The sequence below is a fragment of the Myripristis murdjan genome, chromosome 17 (assembly GCF_902150065.1).
Source record: "Myripristis murdjan chromosome 17, fMyrMur1.1, whole genome shotgun sequence".
NCBI lineage: Eukaryota > Metazoa > Chordata > Actinopteri > Holocentriformes > Holocentridae > Myripristis > Myripristis murdjan.
The window spans coordinates 11,080,337-11,102,427 of NC_043996.1; the positions used below are offsets into that span (position 1 = coordinate 11,080,337).

The 22,091-nt window shown below is 41.7% G+C and overlaps 2 protein-coding genes across 2 annotated transcripts in view; one reads left to right on the forward strand and one right to left on the reverse strand.

Annotated features, from left to right (window-relative positions):
* Positions 1-13,386, forward strand: part of yes1 (YES proto-oncogene 1, Src family tyrosine kinase) — a 29,337-nt gene extending 15,951 nt beyond the window's left edge. Inside the window, exons 5-12 of the mRNA XM_030073662.1 lie at positions 684-787; positions 1,100-1,249; positions 3,132-3,287; positions 6,538-6,717; positions 7,524-7,600; positions 8,686-8,839; positions 9,112-9,243; positions 11,271-13,386. Of these exons, the coding sequence (XP_029929522.1) occupies positions 684-787; positions 1,100-1,249; positions 3,132-3,287; positions 6,538-6,717; positions 7,524-7,600; positions 8,686-8,839; positions 9,112-9,243; positions 11,271-11,479 (1,162 nt within the window). The 3' untranslated portion in view covers positions 11,480-13,386. The remainder of the gene's footprint in view (positions 1-683; positions 788-1,099; positions 1,250-3,131; positions 3,288-6,537; positions 6,718-7,523; positions 7,601-8,685; positions 8,840-9,111; positions 9,244-11,270) is intronic.
* Positions 13,387-13,608: 222 nt separating this feature from the next.
* Positions 13,609-19,086, reverse strand: clul1 (clusterin-like 1 (retinal)). The gene is made up of 9 exons (XM_030073663.1): positions 18,974-19,086; positions 17,244-17,385; positions 16,821-16,969; positions 16,499-16,669; positions 15,598-16,036; positions 15,080-15,202; positions 14,755-14,969; positions 14,020-14,198; positions 13,609-13,760 (listed from the first exon to the last, which is right to left on the reverse strand). The coding sequence occupies exons 2-9, from the start codon at positions 17,344-17,346 to the stop codon at positions 13,745-13,747; spliced, it is 1,395 nt and encodes a 464-aa protein (XP_029929523.1). The 5' UTR covers positions 17,347-17,385; positions 18,974-19,086; the 3' UTR covers positions 13,609-13,744.
* Positions 19,087-22,091: the final 3,005 nt, after the last annotated feature.

Sequence of the window (22,091 nt, forward strand, 5' to 3'; positions counted from 1 at the left end):
CAAACAAGTTTCCTCTTTTTTTCCTAAAGCAAGATTTTAAGAGGGTATACAAGAATAAGTGACTTGTTAGGATGATTTTTTTTTTTCTTTTAATTGCCTTTTGGTTGTATAGGGCCTTATGTAACAGTGGTGCGGCTTCAAAAAGTTGTGATATCTAATGAGAGTGAGTGCCTTTTCAGCTGTTATTATATTGATAGTAGTCCCAGTAGTGGTAGTAATATGGTCCAATCACTTTCCCTTGGTCATGATAAGACAAGACATATGACATGATAAGACATGACAAGATATTACATTTCTGACTTGAAAGACAACCATGTTTTATTTTCTGAATGTATATTTGATTAAAATCAAATGAAATGCTTGTGACGATAATAATAATAGTAATAGCTGTTCACCACTCAACTGCCTTTGATGTGTAACTTAGCAATACAACAGAAAAGATTTAAAATTCAAATCACAAGTATTTACAATTCATACCAAGACACAAAGAATTATATTGAGCTGTATCCGTTTTTTTTTTTTTTTTTTTTTTTTTTTTTTTTTGGGCACCATAGCATCATCATTATTGCTTGCACAGCTATGCATAAAACCCTGCATATTATACAGTATATCAAAAGGACAACTGCTCCTTTGACTCTCTCTCTCACTCGCTCTCTCACTCGCTCTCTCTCTCTTTTGGGCAGATGGTACTTTGGTAAAATGGGCCGCAAAGATGCTGAGCGTCTCCTGTTGGTTCCAGGGAACCAGCGAGGCACTTTCTTGGCACGAGAGAGCGAGACCACCAAAGGTATGAGATTTATTGTCTGCAAAGCAAAACTGTCAAGCATGCACGCTGCAGTTTCAGAACACCAGAACACTTTTTATCTGATTAATGCCTGTACTGAGGGCTGCGGCCCTGATTAGGAGAAGTTTAATGCAGCCATTTGTGTATTAATATGGAACAGATAATTTCTACTGTACATTTCTGCACTATTATATTTACCAGTTCAATGTGTGTGTGTTTTTAATTTCTCATTATATTAAAAGGTAGCCTATAATTAAATTTTTCAGAGCCTTTTTTGTACTGTAAACTACAATCTAATTTCTGGTGATTTTAAAGGTGCCTATTCGTTGTCCATCCGGGACTGGGACGAGGTGAAGGGAGACAACGTCAAACACTACAAGATCCGCAAGCTGGATAACGGTGGTTATTACATCACTACTCGGGCCCAGTTTGAGACGCTGCAGAAGCTGGTCAAACATTACACAGGTATGCAGCTCAGCCACATGACGCGCTACCTTATGCTTATGTCGGTGGTTTGTATACAAAATTACTGTTTACAGCAGAATGGACATTCCAGGTTTGCACAACTTTGTCATCACTGCTTGTTATTTTTTTAGTCGGACAAAAAAGACGAGTACCATATGCAGCCATGCGATGTTTGATCCAGTCAAGGGTTCTAATTGTCACTTTTGTCTTTTTTTGATGTGTTTTTATAATAGAAGTAGTCCCCACTCTTGTTTTATTTGATATTTGAGCACATCTTTGACTGCTATCAATCCTTTATGCCGTCAAAGAATGCAGTGCTTGTGGTGCAAAATGCATTATTCAGCTGGAGATCTGGTGCTGCTGTCACATTTATTGAATATGTTTTGCAGAGGCTTTTTTTTCCCGTGGTGACTCTAGACTTTACTTCAAGAAGTGCTTTGACTGACACAGTCACGGCTCAGTAATTGTGACTGAGTCCCAGAAAAGCAGGATCATGTGGGACTAAGCCAAAAGACGCAGGAATATAAAAAAAAAAAAAAATAATAATTTAATTAAAAAAAAAACATGCTTAAGCCTGCTGTAATCTGTCCAATGTTGATAAGCAGGCAGCTGTTCAGAAAAAGCCCCTGTGGACCGTCACAACAAGAGAACAGGAAGTCGTGATGATGTACATACACATGGGACAAACCACTTCATTGATGACTTTGTGAGAATACAGTTTTATTCCCAACTGTAATATAAACAAGGGAATCACTGCCAAAAAAAGCTCCATTTGAACAAGTCATTTCGTCTCTTATTACGTGTTCAAATGTTGTTTTTCTAAGTGAATCAGTGGGATGCAGTAACCCCACTTGTTTTGAATGCAGTCATACTTGTTTCAGGAATTTTTCAGGGAACAAAAATAAATATGTTGAGGCAGAATTAGGCAGATCAGCCTACTGATATCCAGAAAATGACACTCGATTTGAGAAAATTCTGGAAACAAGTTGATTTGCATTGGAAACAAGCGTGATTCTCACATACGACTGGCAGATTTTGTTCGGTTTTTTGAAGGCAAACATGATTTTTAAGACTGAATATGGGACTAAATGGCTTGTTACGTTGGAGATTTTTTGCAGTGATGACTCGTTTCTTTGAGACCCTTTGTACAGTCCAGAATGAGTTGTGTTTAAGCCGCTAGCAATTAAATGCGCACTTGTGCAGAAAACTGTCTAATCAAAGTATGTGAAGTCTAACTTACCCACTGTTTTGGTGGTTGAATGTAACTGCACGGTTAACCCCACGGTTTTTCCCTTTCTGTGTGCAGAACTCAGAGGGGACATTTCACAAGATGGTTGGTGCTGTTATAGTCAGCTAGACTCCTGCTGTGTCTGAAAAGGCTTCCATACCAAGCTTCTCGATCATTAGGCTTTTTTAATCTACTGAAAAAAATGAAGTGGTTCAGATCAAAACTGTTAACATCAGTGTACTGAAATGACCAGGATAATGCATTACTTTCTGGGAGTGATTCAGTTGACATTAACAAAAGTGTAACCACAAAATGGCATCACGGAAAAGACCCCTCATGAATTATCATGCAGATGATGGTGAACAATGTGACTGCATCAGTGTGGGTTGAATCTAGCTTATCATGTAACATGCTTTGCTGTACTTTTTATATGCCACGTGTTTACAGTACGTTTAATGTAGCTAGTTTTTACCGCCAGGACTGTATGTACTAATCAGTGTGCAGACGCAGTGATTGTGTCGGCATGTCAGGATAGTGATGAGTAGAGACCAAATTAGGGCCCACAGGCTGAATTAGCAGGCTGCTCGTCAGTGTGAACAAGCTCAAATTTACAGGCTGGCTCTTTTTTTCCCTTATATGTCCTTTCCTGTGCAGAGCACGCAGACGGGCTGTGTTACAGACTGACGACTGTGTGTCCCACGGTGAAGCCTCAGACTCAGGGCCTGGCCAAGGACGCCTGGGAAATCCCCCGAGACTCCCTCCGACTGGAGCTCAAACTTGGCCAGGGCTGCTTCGGAGAGGTCTGGATGGGTAAGAGACCACTGCTGCTATGTGCACACGCACACACACACACACACACACACACACACACACACACCATGCAGGTGTCTATGCTACCTACAAACACATCCACCATCTGCAGCTGCATGTTGTCGCTGTTGCACGAAAAGAAAATATCAGCTTCTCAGGAATAGATGCGAACAGTTTTAATTTCCCATGGATGAGCCTATATTCTGAAATAACAGGGTTTCAATGAGTTTTGAATAAATCTGAGGGCCACAGAATGTGCTCCTCAAGTCCTAAAAGTTTCAAAGTGGAGTGGCAACATCAGCATTTACAATATATATTTAAAGCGGTAACCCATGAGAAGTATGGCCTTTGATTTTGATGATGGTGATTTTGGTGGCAACGATGATAAGTGGCCATTTCTGTGTTGCACTCCCCATAAATCTGTTTGCAACCGTATAGTGTCATCACTGCTGTGACGCCCCATCCACTGCTGAAGATGTTTGCCATGGTGGCGATTGCTGCTTCTTTGAACTATTCCATTTTTTCCAATTTAAAAGACCAACCTTTCACTCTATTTGGAACAAAACAAACCAAAAAAATTATAAAAGCTTTCATGAAAAGGATGTAGGTAGAATTAGAAATGTGTAGCCTTATGTTATAACAAACCAAATTGTGAAAAACCTTCACATTCTTGTTTACAGCGCACCCACACACACACACACACACACACACTAGAGTTCTCATATTCTGCCCGAACCCGACCCGACCCGACCCGACCCGACATTTTCGGGTCGGGTCGGGCCTAAAATTTACATGAATTGGGCGGGTCGGGTCGGGCTTCGGGTTCTGTGGGGGATTTTTTTTTTTTTTTTTTTTTTAATAAAAAATAGAATTATGTGTTCTGTTATTGATTATGACGTTTCATTTTTATGTGACTGGTGGAGAGAGTGAGAGACTGGATTGGATTTGGAGGCTAAACTGTCAGTGACAGACAGACAACCAGCTGTGCGAGCGCAGCGCAAACAAGTGAGAGAGAGTTGCAGCAGTATCCCGCTGTGCTGGCAGACTCGGCAGCAGGGACGGTTTTTGCTATGGGCAGTGCAACTGCCCAGGGCGCAATCTACTTGGGGGCGCACGAGAAAAAAAAAATCTCCAGTTTTTTAGACTACCCTATTGACCCGCACATGCCGCGGCACCACGGCATCAGGCAGGCCAGCCGCGGCACATCAGTCGGCATCAGGCGGGCCAGCCGCCGCACCGTCCGATACCGCGCCCACCCGTCAGGTCTGCCGGATCTGACAGGTGAGCTGCCTGATGCTGGCTGGTGCCTGATACCGACTGATAGTGCCCCGGTGCCGCGGCCGACCGGCTCTGCTAAATAATGGCGAATTTGGCGATTTTTTTTTTTTTTTTTTTCCTGGTTTTATCGGGCTGTCGGGCCTAAAGTTCGGCTAATTAGTCGGGTCGGGTCGGGCCTCGGGCTGGCCCAGTCGGGGTCGGGTCGGGTCTTAATTTTCAGGCCCGATGAGAACTCTAACACACACACACACACATAAGCAAGATCTTGGAGTAATTACAAGTAAATGGCTTGCTCAAGGGCACTTTAAGCTTTACATTCACTTACTCCACCTGTATTTTTGCTATCGGGATAGACGGCGATTAAGGCATGACCTCCGATATTTATTTTGCATACACACTTCATATGTTGACAACAAACAGGCATACTGTATATGTATTCTGTTATTGCTACGTACCTTTGCTCACACAAATATAAAGGCATAAAGTAATATACTAAACGTTTGATACACTAAAACATTACAGCAACATCATATATATGCAAATAAATTCATAATACCACATTTTGTGCATAGTAAGTACTTGTTAATTTTTATGAAATTTATATGAAAATAATAAGGTTGTGTGGAAGCTGCCTGTCTGTTGTGCTTCTCTTTATGCTGCACTGTGATGTGAATACTGTTTTCCAGCTTGTTCCTGATTGCTTTGCTTTTCCTCAACACTTTCTTAACACACATATGCACACGTGCACTGCGCTCAGTAATCACAGGTCGCCTCCCATGCTGCATTTCGCTGGCCTGCCTGCGAGACGGCGGCCTCAGCAAACACTTTGCTCTTCTTTCATCATTCGCTCTGAAATTAACTGCAGCTTGCTGCAAGCCCCAACCTGCAAACCACTACTGTGCCATTCCAGGGAAATCTTCTCCATCTCTGCCTGCACTGTTGTGCTGTTTTTGTTTTTGGATTTAGCTGCAACTTCCCAGTGAAAATTCCATGTATACCTGTCTATCTGCATTCTTCCTTCTTGCCATCGTTGTTTTTTTTAAATGTTTTATGTTGCCTCGTTTCTTTTATAGAAAGGCTATTGACCTCCATTTCTTTTCCCACAGTCTCACTACCCCATAATATTACATATGATCATCATTGCCCTACTTTGTCCTTTAGCCACAGTGTGTGTATGTGTATGTGTGTGTGTGTGTAGTTTGTTCAGTATGATTCATTCATGAAGGTCAGCGTTGTGACGGAAGCTCTAGATCTCCTGCCTCAGCTTTTTGTGTGTAAGCAGGGCGTGAGTAAGTGGCTCTCAACCAGGAAGAGACTGATTATTTAAGCTGCCACGTTCTTTTTCTCCGGAGCGTTGCTTTACACACGGGAAATGGGCATGATCACTCCCTTACAGAGAAATCTGCTTCCATGGAACATAAGCTTGAAGGCTGGTTTAGGATATACTTCTTAGTCACACTTAAAGGGAGAAACCTCCTCATATCTCCCCGGCCCATCAGTGCATTTGTCATTTAAAATGCCTGCTGCACAGCTGAACTTTGCTCAGTCCCACATAGCTTTTCTTTAAATCCCAAGGCTTCCAAAGATACCAAATATGTCCTGCTGAATTACAAGGAAATGTATATGTGTACAAAACATCTAGATATTCTCTATTTGATGTAATGCTGCAGCCATAAATAGTGTTATCTTGGGTTTGAATATTTCACTCAATATAAGCATGATGATAGCTTCAATGAAGCTTTGCATCCAGCAGATACTGAATATGTATGTGCCATTGTACCACAATGTGGTGAAAAGCTTTTTTTGTACCATTGAAGCTAAGTAAGGGGAAATTTAAGGAGAAATCAGAGTTGAAGAAATTAATCTAACATCTCATTATTTGTCCATTGTGGCATTGGTATTCATATGCAGGTTAATAAACTGAAAAAATGTCTCAGACAACACTGACGATTTACACATATTTTTCATTCAGGCACATGGAATGGCACCACTAAGGTAGCAATCAAGACCCTAAAGCCAGGCACCATGTCACCAGAGGCTTTCCTCCAAGAGGCTCAGATCATGAAGAAACTCCGACATGACAAACTGGTGCCTCTCTATGCCGTGGTGTCTGAAGAACCCATCTACATTGTCACCGAGTTCATGGGCAAAGGTGAGGACAGTTAATAATTGCTGACATTAAGCATTATAAAAGGTAATCTTTAGACATGCAGTATGTGAGTGAAAATCTGACAGCTGATAGAAGTCAATTACACAAAGTGCCAAATGGAAGGGACTCAAAATGGTTACTGTCGCTCTGTATGGGAACTGTGGCAGAAAACAGCATCAAAATTGGAGATCACGTGTCATTCTGCTTTCATGACTTCTTTTTTTTTTTTAAAAAAAAGTGTCTTGGCTGAGTATAATGTTTTGCAAATGTAGTTTAATTAATGTAGTCTAATTAAAGGGCACTGACCGAATTAATTTGAAGACTCAGTTCCCTGTAGGCAGAATGGTCACAATACCATACTGCAGAAAGTGAAATGAAAACAAACATCAGCTGTTGTGCGTCGTTCAAAAAATGTATTCAACTTTGCATCGTTGAACAAAATTGTGGTGTTGTCCGGTTTCCATTCATTTTGGAGCCACGCACTTCTGGTGAAGCTCCTGTTCTCTCTGAGTTAATGGACCAAACTTTCTGGATGTATTATTCTCGGATAGATGGACATAAGCAAACAGTAGCAAGAGGATTGTCTGACCAGTAAACACAAACTCACTGTGTTATTGAAGTGATTGCTCATGGCCTGTCATGATCTGTGTAGCTGCTTCCAAGAGGTCTTGGTAACATCAGCTGTTGTGTTGCTGCACAATCTTCTGCCAAATGGCAGTGCCTCTGTTTTTCTGTTGTTACTGGGTATTTATGTGTGCAATTCCTCGACAAATTTGATGATTTTTTGCTTGCCTTCTAAAATCCTACAGGAAGTTTACTGGACTTTCTGAAGGAAGGAGATGGAAAATACCTGAAGCTGCCCCAGCTGGTGGATATGGCTGCACAGGTACGGCTGCACACAACCACATCACCGCCATTGACAGCTTAGTGGAATACAAATACAGGCAACTCCCTGCTCTACCAGCCCAGCTGTTGTTTTAGCTGTGCGTGTGTGTGTCAGGGAATGATTATCATGCAAAAGCAACAACACCAGAGCCCATGTGTGGGTGCATTTTCAGCTGTGTGTGTAGCTGCGTGTGTACATTTGTATAGGTGTGTATGAGTCAGTTATCCAGCCGTGCCAGGTCCCTGTGTGCAATGGTTTCAGTTGATTCTCCATCTGGCTGTCATATTTATTTAATATCCACACTGACATCTCTACCTCCCCTCCTCCCTCTCCTTGTCCTCCTCCTCTTCTCACTGTGTGTGCTTTTCCTCGTTCTCCACCACTTAACTGCCTGGAGCACTTAAACACCGCTCCTCTGAGGCCACTTAAGCTCGGTGGGTCGGTCGCACACTGTGATCTTCGCTTAATTCACCTCCTCGCTCCTCATTCCCCCTATCTTCCTCGCTCGATAGTGTGGAAAAGAGTTGGAGAATTAGACAGAGGCTGGCTGAAACCTCAAGATGCCTTTCAGAGAGTTGGCAGTGTGAAGACAGTTGTTTTAAAGATTAAGCCATTTGTTCTTTTCATAGCTGTGGGCAATCCATCCTTACTTAAATTCACTCAGATACCATGTGCAAATAAGTCTTAGTATTTGTTTTAATCTACTTCAAGTACCAGATTGGTGGAGTTTGCTGCATAGAACTACACAGAATAAGCACAAGAAGTCTGACACTTTGGGAAAGTCAGTTTAGATAGATAGATTTACTTTAGATAGATTTACTTTATTGATCCCAAACTGGGGAATTATAGTGTAGCTTTCTTTTTTTTGATTGACAACTTTTCTGAGTCCAACCCCAGCAATATGGTGCTCCACATAAAACAAACACTCAGAAATGCATGTACTGTTCGACCCAAGTCTGGCCAGTTGCAAAGACCCACCAAGTTACAAAGCTGCTGTCTCCGACCATTTGTTTTGGATGCATCCTGATGCCATTCTGTGTTTGCTGACTCCGCCTCTCTGTTTGTCCTCCCCAATCCTGCCCCAGATTGCAGATGGCATGGCCTTCATAGAGAGGATGAACTACATCCACAGGGACCTGAGAGCTGCCAACATTCTGGTGGCTGATAACCTGGTGTGTAAGATTGCCGACTTTGGCCTGGCCCGGCTGATCGAGGACAACGAGTACACTGCCAGACAAGGTGTGTGTAAAGAAATAACCTACACTGATTCAAGCCTGACTTTAAGCCTCACCATTACATGCCTAATCTCTAGCATCGCCACCTCAACTATAACTCTAACCCCTTAGTGTCAAAATATTGTCCTCACAGGGATAGACGTAGAGGATCACACAGAAATACATTCTGTCTCTCTCAATCACACAAGATCCCTGATGGTCCATGTAACTCAGTTCATGATTTTCTTGTTTTTGTAAACAGTATATTTCCTGACAAATTTCTATCTTTCTTTCCAGGTGCTAAGTTTCCCATCAAGTGGACAGCCCCTGAAGCTGCTCTGTACGGTCGCTTCACTATCAAGTCAGATGTCTGGTCTTTCGGTATACTTCTGACTGAGCTGGTGACCAAAGGCAGAGTACCATACCCAGGTAAGCACAAGTGTTATTATATGTGCTGATTAGGGATGCAAGGTCTTTTTTCTGAATTTCCTTCCGGTTTGTCAGTGTGATTTCCTTTTATTTCCCGGTTAACATTGCTATTTTGCTGCTGTGACTGTTCTAAATTATATGTGTGAGAAAACAGAATGGTGCACAGCCTATAGGAGTCAGCACAGATGTGTTAGGGTTTATCATTGCGTGGGAAAGTAGTCGTTACTCTGCCATGTATGATTTGCCCATGTGGAGCCAAGTCAGCCACACTCCTGCCACCTCACTTCTGACCCCTGCTGTCTGACAACAGTATTGCAGTGTGTATGGTGTTGACAGTGTGACTGGCACTGATTACAGAGTGTGCCATATGGCAGACTTAACCACTAGCTCTTATAGAGGACCATCTGGCTCCTGTGGCCTGCTTGGCTTTGACTGCAAACCCTCCGGTCTAATTAATGCACCCAAGAGCCACGAGTTCTGGGAACTGAACCCTCACTCCCCCCTTCTCAAAGTTGTGGGTTAGACTCGCAGGCCGGTTGTGGCTGTTGCTGTGCCATCTTGTCTTTTGGAGAGGGAATTTAGTGTAACATGAAACTTGATAGCGCAAAGGCAATAGTAAGCAAGTATACCAGGATCACCCCGAGGCATTGAAGAGCACCAACATGGGAATGCAGTCTCTTGTTCTATTTTAGTCAGTGCATCTATATGTATATTAAGACTCGCACACAGATCGGCCTACATAACAGGCATGCAATGAGCGCTTAGATATTCTTATCCAAGATATAAAGCATGCTAACACTTCAGCATCCGACATACCACGACCACCCTATCCAAGTTCCAGCAGTTGTTCCAGGCCTTTCCTCTTTCAGAGCGTGTGAGAGAATCTGATCCCCACTGTCCCACAGAGAGACTTGAGAAAGTAGGGGGGGAGAGGGTGGACTCTGGGGAGAGGATATGGTTGTGTCCATGCCACTGTCTCTGTGTCATTACCTCTTTTAGCTACAGCCCTGCTCCCCATGGAGCTCTGTCTGCTGTGTCACAGGGTTCAGGGTCTCTCTTCCTGTACCAGGGAGAGATCCAGCTGTCTAGTCCTCATGTAGGGCTGAACCAGGCATATAAAAGCACATTGTTTGTATGGATGGACAAGTGTATTGGCAGCCTATTGGTTAACAGTTCATATCAACTTTAAAAAGTAATATTGATATTGTTCTGGTTTTATTGTCAGTTTTTGGTTGTGAACACACAACACCAATAATAATAACAAACAAACAAACAAACAAAAATACTTAATAATCTTAAACAGGCTTGTCCTTTCACCTCTATTTGTATTCTGATTCTTTAAAAAAATACACAAAGGTAGCAGCTGTTATGAGTGGGAATATATTGGATATTGGACATTGCATCCTTAAATATTTGGCTTTGCTTTGAATTAGAAACACAAGGATAAAAGTATTGATTTTGTACTACAGATGAGCAGGAATTGTATGTCAAAAAGCTGAAATTCTGAAAGATAACAAGGGAAAGTCAAAGATGCATCCTTGTTATGGAAATAAGCATTGTGACAGAAATTTAGCTTCTCATTTCTATGCTCTTGACTTGCTCTAAGATCACTGCAGCATCCTGCCATGCTGGAATATGGAATATTATAAATGCAAACTATAGTATTTCATTTAAATAGTCCTATATGTGTTTTGTTTTGATCAATATGGAATATTTGTCAGATAAAATAAAGCAGGCACCTACAAAAAAGGTTTCAAACAGGCATAGGGCAGAGAATTATCAAAAACAAAATCTGTCTTTCTACCTATCTGTCTATCTGTTTGTGCACACCAGTTACACCCTGATGAAGGCCTGCCTTCAGCGCTGGTTTGTTTTGATTTGAAATCTTCAGTGATTCAGTGATTGATTTGAAAACTTGTTTTTGTCCAGTGGTAGAAAGCATTTACACCCCAGGCTGCCTTCAGATTCTGTCCCTGCTGGCCTTGTTTTCCCATTATCCTCACATAATATTCCTGTCTGTTTGCCAGGCATGGTGAATCGGGAGGTGCTTGAGCAGGTAGAGCGAGGCTACCGAATGCCTTGCCCCCAGGGCTGCCCCGAGTCCCTCCACGAGATGATGAGGCAGTGCTGGAAGAAGGACCCAGATGAAAGACCCACATTCGAGTACATCCAGTCCTTCTTGGAAGACTACTTCACAGCCACAGAGCCACAGTACCAGCCAGGGGACAATCTCTAGTATGGGGGATCTGGGTCAACCCTGGCACGAGAGATCAAAGCTTTGGACAAGAGAGAGCTACAGCAAGGCCACCCCTGCTGAAAGTGCAGAGAAAGAGGTTTTAGTGCTAGAATACTACAAACTAGTCCGCAACCACACTGGCATATCAGAACTGTCATCCCTGCCTCTAGACTCAAGGGGGAAATGGTTGCAGAAGTAGAAATTGACCTTTGTGTACCTGTGGACAATTATTTGGGAAAGTGTCCAAGGGTGCAGATTGGTACTGGTACACTAAGCTCTGAGAACCCTATTAATCAGAATAATCCATATGGACCGGCCAGAACACTGTGATCAAAACGAGGGAGTTTTGTCAAAGCATTGAATTTCAAATCGATGACTCATTTCCGATTGCACAGGTTTTGACTTTTGTTTCAAATAATAATCCAACCCCTCCACTACAACCCCCTCCCACCCCGCTACACCCATCCCCAACTCCGACCCCCACCCCCTTTTTGACTTTTCTTTTACAACAGCCAAGTCTTCAACATATTGGAGGCAAGATCCTTTGTATGTACAGGAGTTTGGTTTGTCTTATTTAGGCTGATAGGATGTTTTTAAAGTGACCAATAACTGTGGTTGAATTGCTAAGTATGTGCTGTGACTGTAAACCTTGGATGGAAAGTGATTAAGTGAATGAGCAAATGAATAGGATGCACGGTGTATCTCAGAATGTATGGAGAGTTAAAGCAAATGTATGTGCAGAGAAATGTATTTTTTAGCAGGTGTGATGAGGCTGAGAAGAGTGAGAATTTTGGAAATTATTTGTACGATTCTTTTTAATATGGTGACTTGAATGATAAATCATGTGGATCTTTTATGCTTTTTTTATTTTTCATTTTAAATGGGGATTTAACTCATGAACTTGAAATCATGAAAGGTATTTTGATAATTTCCAAGGGTAAAATCTTTTCTCTGTAACATTTTATAAATGTTTTGTCATTTCAGCTGTGAAATTTCAAATTATAAGATTGAGTTCATTTGTGTCTGAAATTAGCATTTTGTCTTTTGTTCAGTGCAGAACTCTTCACAAAAGACTCCCTATATTTCTCCTACTATTGCACACACCCAGCTAGTGTTACTTTGCAATAGGTAAGTTGGCCCATGATAGATGATGCAGGGAACTGTCAGATTTTCTTACTGAGATCACACCATTCAATTTCCTTTTATAACATCATTGCAAGACATCCTACATCCAAAGGCAGCATAAGTTATTGTATTCATAAGTCAGATCTTAATAATTCATTAGTGAAGACGGTCTTAATGTATGTCCTTGGTATATGTCCATGAGGCCCATCCAAAGCCAACAATGTGAAATAAACCTTTCAGAATCTAAATCTATGCAAAGCCATCCCATGATGATGTTTTATGGGACAGTACATCTCAAATGGTTTTTGCTTAAGTGCTCCTCCCATGACCTTCCTGTACCAATTCCTGGCAGTAAAGATTGTGTATAATTTCTGGAGCAAGGAGTAAAAAACTTCAACCAGAACAGAACAAACACCTTGCACAGTTGGTGGCCTGATCAGAGCTGTAGTGCTATTAAGGATATCGAGAATAAAAGAGCAAAAAAATGATGAGAAGTTAGGTCTTAGAGGTACTTTAATCCATTGTCTGTCTAAAGGTCGTTAATGCAGGATCTGAGAAGATGGAAACAACTTCTTCCTGTCATTCAATAAGCCTTAGGCGTCGGCAAAGATGTGAAAATCACTTTTACCTCTTATTTCGGCATGTGCTTCATGGGAAATTAATATGTGATTATTCCCAGAAGTTGGACTTGAACTGGCGGGGAGGGTGATAATGAAATTACTGAGGATGAAAACTAATATGATTTTGTACAGTGAAAAAAATAAACGTTTTACTCAAAGGTCTCCATTAGTGATCTTTCTCCTGAAGGTGCATCACTACTGAGTGGCATTACTATATTAAAATGAATAATGCAGCAGATTTTTTTCTTTTTTCAAGAATAATTTATTTGGAACACACAATGTCATCATGTCCCCTTTGTTGCTGGATATTACTTTTATTAAATCAGCTTTCTTGTGTTTGGGGGGCATTTTCATATGTACATAATTTCACTTTTAATAAATGGCAATGTTAAACATATGTTCATTTATTTCAACAAGAGTTAATATACATTTGACCTAGTACACAGGAACACAGCCTAGTTCTCTTTACTAGGGTCAGTTGATAGAAACTGCATTCAGGGAAGGAATCCCGAAATGGGTTTTAGTCCTCCTCAGGTCTGTAAGCAAAGAAAAAATCTCTTAGAAGTGTATTACAGTAAATCTGAGAATTTAGCACACCAAAAACAAATCAACATAACAACTCAGATGAATGTCTAGTCTGTAATGACCACATGTATTTTTCCCCTCTCTTCATCAGAGTTGACAGTCAAGAGACAGAAGAGATAAAGGGCGGTGCAGGTCATGGGTCAGATTTAAACAGCAAGCACATAATACTATCCAGCTTGACAACCTAAACCTTTTAGTTAAAGTCCTCACCTGACCATCTCCTTGTACTTGCCCAGAGCTTCCTGGGCCACAAACTGGATGAAGGCTGGGTCCTCCAGCTCCAGCTCCCCAGGGACAGAGAGGATGAGGGGGGGCGAGTTCAGGATGTTTACCTCGACCTTGGTCTCTGTTGCAGATGCATTGTCTTCATCATGGCTCTTTGGCACCACCTGGGGTGTGGGAGAAGTATTGTCATATTTTACACCCTTACCATCATTCCAATCGTAATAATGGTCATTATTTCCCCCAGCCACTTTTGCTTACCTTTCTCATTTCTTTTTACCAATTTCATTTGTGCAGTTTATTACAAATTGATTTGCTGCCACTTTCATCATAGTTGATTAGGCACTGGCTAGTCAAAGTGCAATGCATTAATCCAATGGAGTACAGTACCTACAGAGCATGCACATATCTGCTGATCCTTAAGAAACTTGAGAAACATTATTTTGTCTATTTTGGTCTTGTCTTGGACAGGACCTCATTTGCTCTGGTATGGTTGTTGATTTGTTCTGGACCTCCTTTGGCACTGACGTCAACGCTCGTTTTATCAGAAATTGCAAATAGAATGTTAATAATAATAAAAAATAATCGGTATCATCAAAATGAATAATTTACATACACAGTGGGCATGATTGCTCGCAATGACTGTCTTTTATTATCCTCATAATACACAGTGTTGTGCTGTCTTTCTATTCATTCACCTTCACCCCACCTCATCCTGCTCACCGTGGTGATGTGGAAGACATGTTCAGGGATGCTATTGTTGCCCACAATCTCAGCTACCCAGCTGAATTCAGCAGCCATGTTGCTCAGCCAGTTGATTGTTTCATCAGTGTGCTGCTGGACAATAGAGAGGATCTCTTCATACTGCTCTTTGGACACATCCAGCAACTGGGAAACCTCATCCAGCTCCACATGCAGCTCCCGCACACTGGGGCACTCTAAGGAGAAGACAAAGAGGGGTGAAATGAGCTATCAGTACATGAGAATTTATGCAATGAAGTATTTCTGTAACTACAAGCTATCTCATGTGGGTGTGGGGGCACTTCACCTGTAAGTAAAGTCCCCTGACAGGCTTCACACCGGTTCTGTAGCTGCCAGCACTCTGAGGTCTGTCTGCGCAGGTCTCTGCAAAGCCTCCTGTTCTGCAGGAAACGGGGGAAACTTTCCCTTTCTGCACCAGGCAAAAAGAGCTACAATCAGAAATGCCCGATAACAGTTCTTGTATTAATTGGTATCTTGTTTGGATCTTTCTGATATCTACAGTCATGAAGAGCAGCAGCTTAAATGTCATAACTAGTCACCAAGACTAGTTACGACATTTATTATATGGCACATTTTGTAAAGTTCTATTATTTTCTGATAACTCAACAGTGGTTTTCCATCAGGTGTCACAGAAGCCCAAGGGTAGGCTTTCATTCCAGCCAATCACTAAACCAGCTGATCTTACTGATTAGCACATTCAACCAGGGGGAGAACTAATCAGTGAAATCAGCTGGTCTTAGGACTCAATGGCACATGATTAAGAATCACTGCTCTAATCCAATTATCTACTGATGCCCCCGCTACCTTTCGTCTTCTCCTCCTCCACTGCCTCATGGAGGTCATCAAACACCTGGGTCACCACGGCACTAAACTCCTCCACCACGCTCTTGCCAAAATCAAAGAAGGACTCCAGCACTTCCTCCAAGCCCACCCCCTGCAGGAAACCGGAGTCACGGGCCGGATAGAAGGGGTCTGTGGTGGCCACTTCCACTACCTCGTCAGTCTTGTTGAGGAATGCCTTCTGGAGGACTTTGTCAAGTTTGCCGCTCATCTTGGAGACCAGGTTAATGCTGCGGTCCACCAATGTGCCCACCTTGCTCATAAGGCGTTTAAAGGAATCCTCGATGCGGGCCACCTCCATGTCTGGATTGTCAGCACTCTGGTTGACTAGGATGTCTCCGGCTTCCATGGGAGGCTCACGAGGCCCAAACCGGCTGGACACTTTGCGGAAGAAGTTCTCAACCTATGTAAAGAAAGGGGGGAAAGGTTTTGTTGGGTATATTTAGTTACACCTGTACTCTCTCAAGGAAAATTAGCATTTGAAAAATTCTGGTTGAGGTACAAGCTGGGGCTGATCCAGGAATATGCAGATTGTCATTCCAGCCAAACAGCAGCTGATGTAAGTGACTGACACATGTTCAACCAGAGGGAAGGTAATAGTGAAATCTGCTGCTGTAATGGTTTGCTGAAAAAAAAAAAAACACTTTTCAATCATAAAGGCAAATAATTGAAAAGCCATTGGTGCATAAAAGAGAGAGTGGTTGGTGCACTCTAATCTTCACCTTTTGCAGTTATTTTGATGTCAGCTTAATGGTATTTTAACTGACAGTACAACTATACCACACATCTTACATAAACTCAATAATTTGAGTTTGAGAGAGTCTGGAGGTTGAGGCAGGAAAGGTTGAATTTGTAGTTTCCAAACCTTGGCATGGAAGGTGGCAAACCCCCTGCGGCAAGTGGAGACATAGAAAGTCTTGCATACGTCCTCCAGGCAGGGTCTGCATGCCTCCCACTCAGATTGGAGGGAGTCCTTACACTGCTCCTCTGCCTCCTCCAGCTTCTCAGTCACCTCCCGAGCCAGCTGGGCTGCCCCCTGGTGGCAATAAGGGAAACACTTCAACTCTTAAGTCTATCCTAGTGGGCTGTTTCGAAAAGGACAGTGCTGGAAGTTCCATAAAAAACCATGGTGCCACATATTTTCAAATAATACAACTGAGGCACTGCTGAGTTAATGGCAACCTGACCTTCTTCTTGTCATTGCTGTGTTGGAGTGACTTCATGAGGTGCTCATGCTTCTGCTCATTCCTCAGCATCACCTCCTTCATCTGCTTCACCCCATACAGAGCTCTCCTCACTTCCTCATCCACCAGCTTCTCACCATCCAGGGACAACTCTGAGAGAGAGGGAAGATGTATTAATGAGTGAGATCTATTAATCATTAACATCTTAAATTTAATTTGCATACCACTTTTCTTAACAGAATTACACATGTAGCTTATAAGTGTGGTTAGAGTGCATCGAAAGATCTGCAAGCGCTGCACAAATAGCAGTGCTCATGTCAAGGAGAGCACATGAGCACTGCTATTAAAGGGAAATTTGTTGCCAAGTATACAGGCACTGATGCTGAGGTCATTTGAGAAAGACTTGATGCCACTGTGCCAACTCACGCTTTAAGGTGTCCTCTGAGATGCCTTTAAGCTGGTCCTCTGGTGCACAACGAATGACATCCAGTGTCACCACCAGAGCAACCAAACAAAGCAGGATCTTCATGCTGGATCCCAGTTACAGTCTTGAAGAGAAAAACTCAGTCTAGAAGGATTTAAAGAGGGGAATAGTTAAGAAAACAAGGATTCGAAAGTTAGCCAGATGACTGTGAAAACGATTATACTACATCCTGGCAATACTGATTTGAATCAGTAAAACGAAACTCCAAAATTAGGTTCAGGAATGCATACAGATGACTGCTAATGATAAACTGAATTTCAGAGGATATCAGATACCATTTTATAAAGTAATCTTTCTAACTTCCAGGGTGTGCCTCTTTTTCTGTGGTCATGTGTAAAACTGACTGATACAGACAAAGCACATTTACACACAGACAGATTGACACATACCCACATATGTGCACGTGAAAACATGTGTACATACATATGTACACAGCCATGCATGCACATACGTTCAAATAATAAAAAAAAAAAACAGCATGTGCATTCTGCTCAGATCCAGATAGCTAATAGGATTTGAGCTTGAGCATAAGTGGGTAAACATCAACAACACATGGCAACACATAAGTAGTCCTGCCACTTGGTGGTGCTACACATCTGCCTAACTGTGAAAAAACACAGTAGTCTGCCCTTCATACTTGGATATGAGATAATAACTGTGCCAGGGTCCCCTGATGGTCCTGAAAAGCATTTTCATCATCACATTCAAGATTAATTTTTTGCAAATTTGAAATAACTCTTAATCACTGTGATATTAATTGGTCACATGCAGTAAAGCTTCTAACCTGCACAGTATTGTAATCAGTATAGCTTGCTGGATTGAAGAACTTTCTCATGTTTTCGGTGATGATCCAGAACAAGGCTGCATCATTTTAACCATGGGTACTGCAAGACCACTTTCTTTCCCCCTACTGTAGACGCTTATGTGCACTTTTTGTTCATTAAGCTGACTGACAGCAACTTCACCCTTGGTTGTTTACTCGGAGGGAAACCATTAAGAGGTTAACAGTAGGGGGCAAAGCACCTAGCGAGACACTTTAAAGGGTCCACTTCAGCTTGAAAACTTGGCAAGCTTTGTGTTTGGGCCATCTGCTGTGCCAGGAGTGACTCGTCAGAGGTCTTGCTCCATGAAGTCACAAAAAGCACACAGACTCAGACACGCATATACACAACCTTGAGAAGCTATTGAGGTCATATTGTGTTTACTTGCTAATGTGCTAACTAGTCACTGAACTGCGTGAAGTTAACCTTGTCTGGCTCACTTCACTGGAGGTGCTGCCCCAGTTCAGCCATGCATGAATTAACATAATTTGCCATCCAGTGGGGATTTATGATAAATGGGGATAGACTCAATAATCTTATTTCATTAGGGTTTATGCTGCAGATACAAATCATCTTCCTTATTGTATCTACAGGTAGCATCTCCAGCTGGGGTTTCTGACTGGTACCCATAGAAAGACAGGACCAAGAGCTCTATAACTACTTTAAAAATTAATATTTAACATGAACCTCTCATATGCACTGAACAATACAAAATATCATCTAGAAGAACAATACTCACACCCTGACACACCATGACACCCCGCCACAGAAACACATCTCTATATAAAGAAAAAAACAAAAACAAAAACAAAAACAAAAACAAAAACCAATAACAAACAAAGGTAACTTACCAGTGGAAGACTGTAGGTGCTTCTCCACTGGTAGGAGAAACTAAATGCTCTGTGTGGACAGCGGCTGCAGTTATCTTTACTTGCCCAGGTCTATTTGTGCTCTTTCCACTCAAGCTTTATCCTATTACAGTCTTTGCCTGACGGTGATGCACACTAATCCAGCCGTCCATACTGCAGCAGACCTTTGTTTTGCATAAGAGGTTGCAGAGATTACTTGGTCAGGCCAGAGAAATAGTACATGCATATACAGTAGATATAGATTTTATATTTGGTCATAGCCATACCACCACACATTGTAGTCCAGAGGGCAGAGCACTCTCAAACCACAGTTATGGATTAAGAACATAATCAAGATTCAGTAGCGTACCAGAGGAGCGCTGAAACTGAATGCTGTCCTTCAAAAGATGAGCTGAGATACATGGTTTGTATTAAAATGATATGATTTGATAATGTTTCTGCAGGTGTCATTTTGGTCACAAAACAATCACAGAAGACTTGACATTTGTCTCAGGAAAAGGTGGACTCTATGGCTACAGCACAGAATACAGCAGCATAATCCACACATACTGAAACATGACATCATGATGTGTTGATATGTCTTGTAAGCACTAAATTTACTTTAATGATCCCACAATAGGATGGTCTTTGATTCCACAAGTAATGTAAAGCATGTTCAGCACACAATGATAAGGCTGCTCACATATGCAGATTATGTGTTTTTTTTCTGTATTGCATTACTTTTTATTGCTTCACTGACTGAGGGATTTGTCACCGTGGTAGAAGTAGCTACTATTACATACTGCTGTGGTCAAGAGAAAACCATGCAACTCCCAGTTTTGGTAATTGTCATGTTTTAACTTCAAGTGAATGATTATATGTTTCTTTTTGTAATGAAAACATTATACTTCACTTGGTTTTTATGGAATTTAGTTAATTTACCCCAAAATGCGTTGTGGGCAAGCTGAAAACAAATATGATTTTGTTACCTCCTGAAAATCTGTTATTTTAAAGGTACATCAACAATATGTTACATTTATTCCAGCATGCATGATGTCATGTAGTTATGAATTAGAATAATGAAACAACAATAAACACTTTGTCTGTGAATGGTAAAATGGCTAAACCTGAAAAAAAATTAAAAAGTCCTTCATTAAACATTCCATGGTGAAACGTATGTCAGTTGTTTCTCATAATAAAGTGAGGACGAAAATCATTCCTGTGATTTTCATGTATTGGTTGCCAAACGGTTTTGTTCTGGATCAGAGTGAGACAAATATGTTGATATTACAATATTGGCCCTTTTTTAATGTAGGATATCAGTCAGTCACGCTCTCTGCTTCCAATATTATGGAGGTTTCTCCCTCCAGATTACATAAAAACAGTCCATGAATCATGCAAAAGTTTTGTTTTCTTTGCAGATGATATTTATTCACTTTATGGTTTAATTATGTTCAATTATGTTTTTTTTTTTTTTTTTTTTTTTTTTTTTTTTTAAAGCATGTCAAACATGACAGGCCAAATCACTGAAGGAAACACTGAATTATTGGCATGTAAATATAGATGTTCTATAATGGTATCACATATGCTATCATAAATTATTGAATATGAGCAGCTTTAGTCTAACAACATTGATGTTGCATTAGCTTTCAAAATCCCATATCAGACAAGCTTAGATCTAGCTTGGATCGCACCATCATATGGCGCACCTTGCACTAAGTCACCCTAATATCATAAGAAGTCACATGATTACAGAAGATTCCTCCGCTGGTGTTCTGCCAAACAGTTGATCTCACATTAAATACAACCTGTGGCCATCCTCAACCTGCAAAATGTAAACCATCACCATGATGCAACCAGAGTATCATTAGAGTATCATTAAAAGAAAACATTCCTCCCAGTAGGAAGCTCCATGTTCAGCATCTCTGCCACAGATGGAATGTGAAGGGCACGGGGTGAAAGGGTTCCTCTTTCCCCATCTCTTCACTGGTGCCCTAGGTCCCTCAAAAATGTGCCCTCTTTGCATGCTGTGACCCAGAAAATAGGGTCCTCTCTGGATGCTAATCAGTAACAGCCAGTGCTATACCCCAGTCCCCAGCCCTGCTGACCCCCTCAACACCTGGTTCCTATAAGCCTACCAGAAGATGAGGTCTTCCCATGTTCTCCCACAGCTGACCTAGGCTCCAAATGGCAAACCATAAAAACGCCTAGTGGTGTGAGATTAGATGCATCCAAATGCATTGAGTTATGTACGATGTAAGGACATAGAACATACTCGCTCTAGAGGTTAATATTCAGGAGGTGCTGCAGGGAAAATCAGTGTTTGGTCTTTAAAAATCATCTCAAGGAACCGTGCGAACATCAGATGAACAAAATCCACTTGACACTGAGTCCATGTCTGTGCTTTTAGAGGGCTTGATAAACTCTTTCAAGGTGTTGCAGCAGGTCCATATAACAGGCTCACGGTGTGCTCATGTGTCAGGTTGCAGTGATGATCAAAGCGTGAAGGTCTGGACTGAAGAGATAAACAGGTGCAGAGGATAAGCAGCTTTACAGGGCACTGAGCCCATTGATGAAGCAGTTATAGACTGGGAACCACTTTCTTGAAGGCCTTGTTGAGTTTTCTTTGAGGGAACGTTACACATCTGCTAGGCCACTTGTACGGTAGCTCGTTCCACGAAAAAGGGGTCAAGGTGGAATGTACAGCCGAAGGCATTGTTCAGTATGAAAGGACAATGGGGCAAGTGCAAGAAAGTAGAGGATCGAATGTGTGAGAAATGCCAGTTGATTGGAACCAGCAGCAGAATAAGCAGCTATTCCGAGAAACAGCTTAGCTTTTACTGCATGAGGATAAATTAATTTTTTAGCAAACTTCATGGTTGCTTACGGCTGACCGCAGATGTCGGGAATAAATGTGCTTGAGATTTGGCACAAGTTTTGAGTTTTTCTGGGATAAAGCCCATCTGGCAATGTTTAGAAATGCCCTCATGGTAATCATATTGTGTTTTGTGGGCTCATGGCAATACTTCCTTTTTGGTAGACTGAAACTGAGTGATGACAGTGGTACAGTCCATCCATATTCTCTGAGGTGTGCCACTTGTGCAACTCTTTCCACAGTTTT

Excerpts from the sequence above, each read along its gene's own strand:
- clul1 (XM_030073663.1), bottom strand. The coding sequence starts at position 17,346 with ATGAAGATCCTGCTTTGTTTGGTTGCTCTGGTGGTGACACTGGATGTC. Across the intron at positions 16,670-16,820 it reads ACAGCAATGACAAGAAGAAG|GGGGCAGCCCAGCTGGCTCG; the intron begins GTCAGGTTGCCA and ends TATTGCCACCAG. Across the intron at positions 16,037-16,498 it reads TTGCCACCTTCCATGCCAAG|GTTGAGAACTTCTTCCGCAA; the intron begins GTTTGGAAACTA and ends TTCTTTACATAG.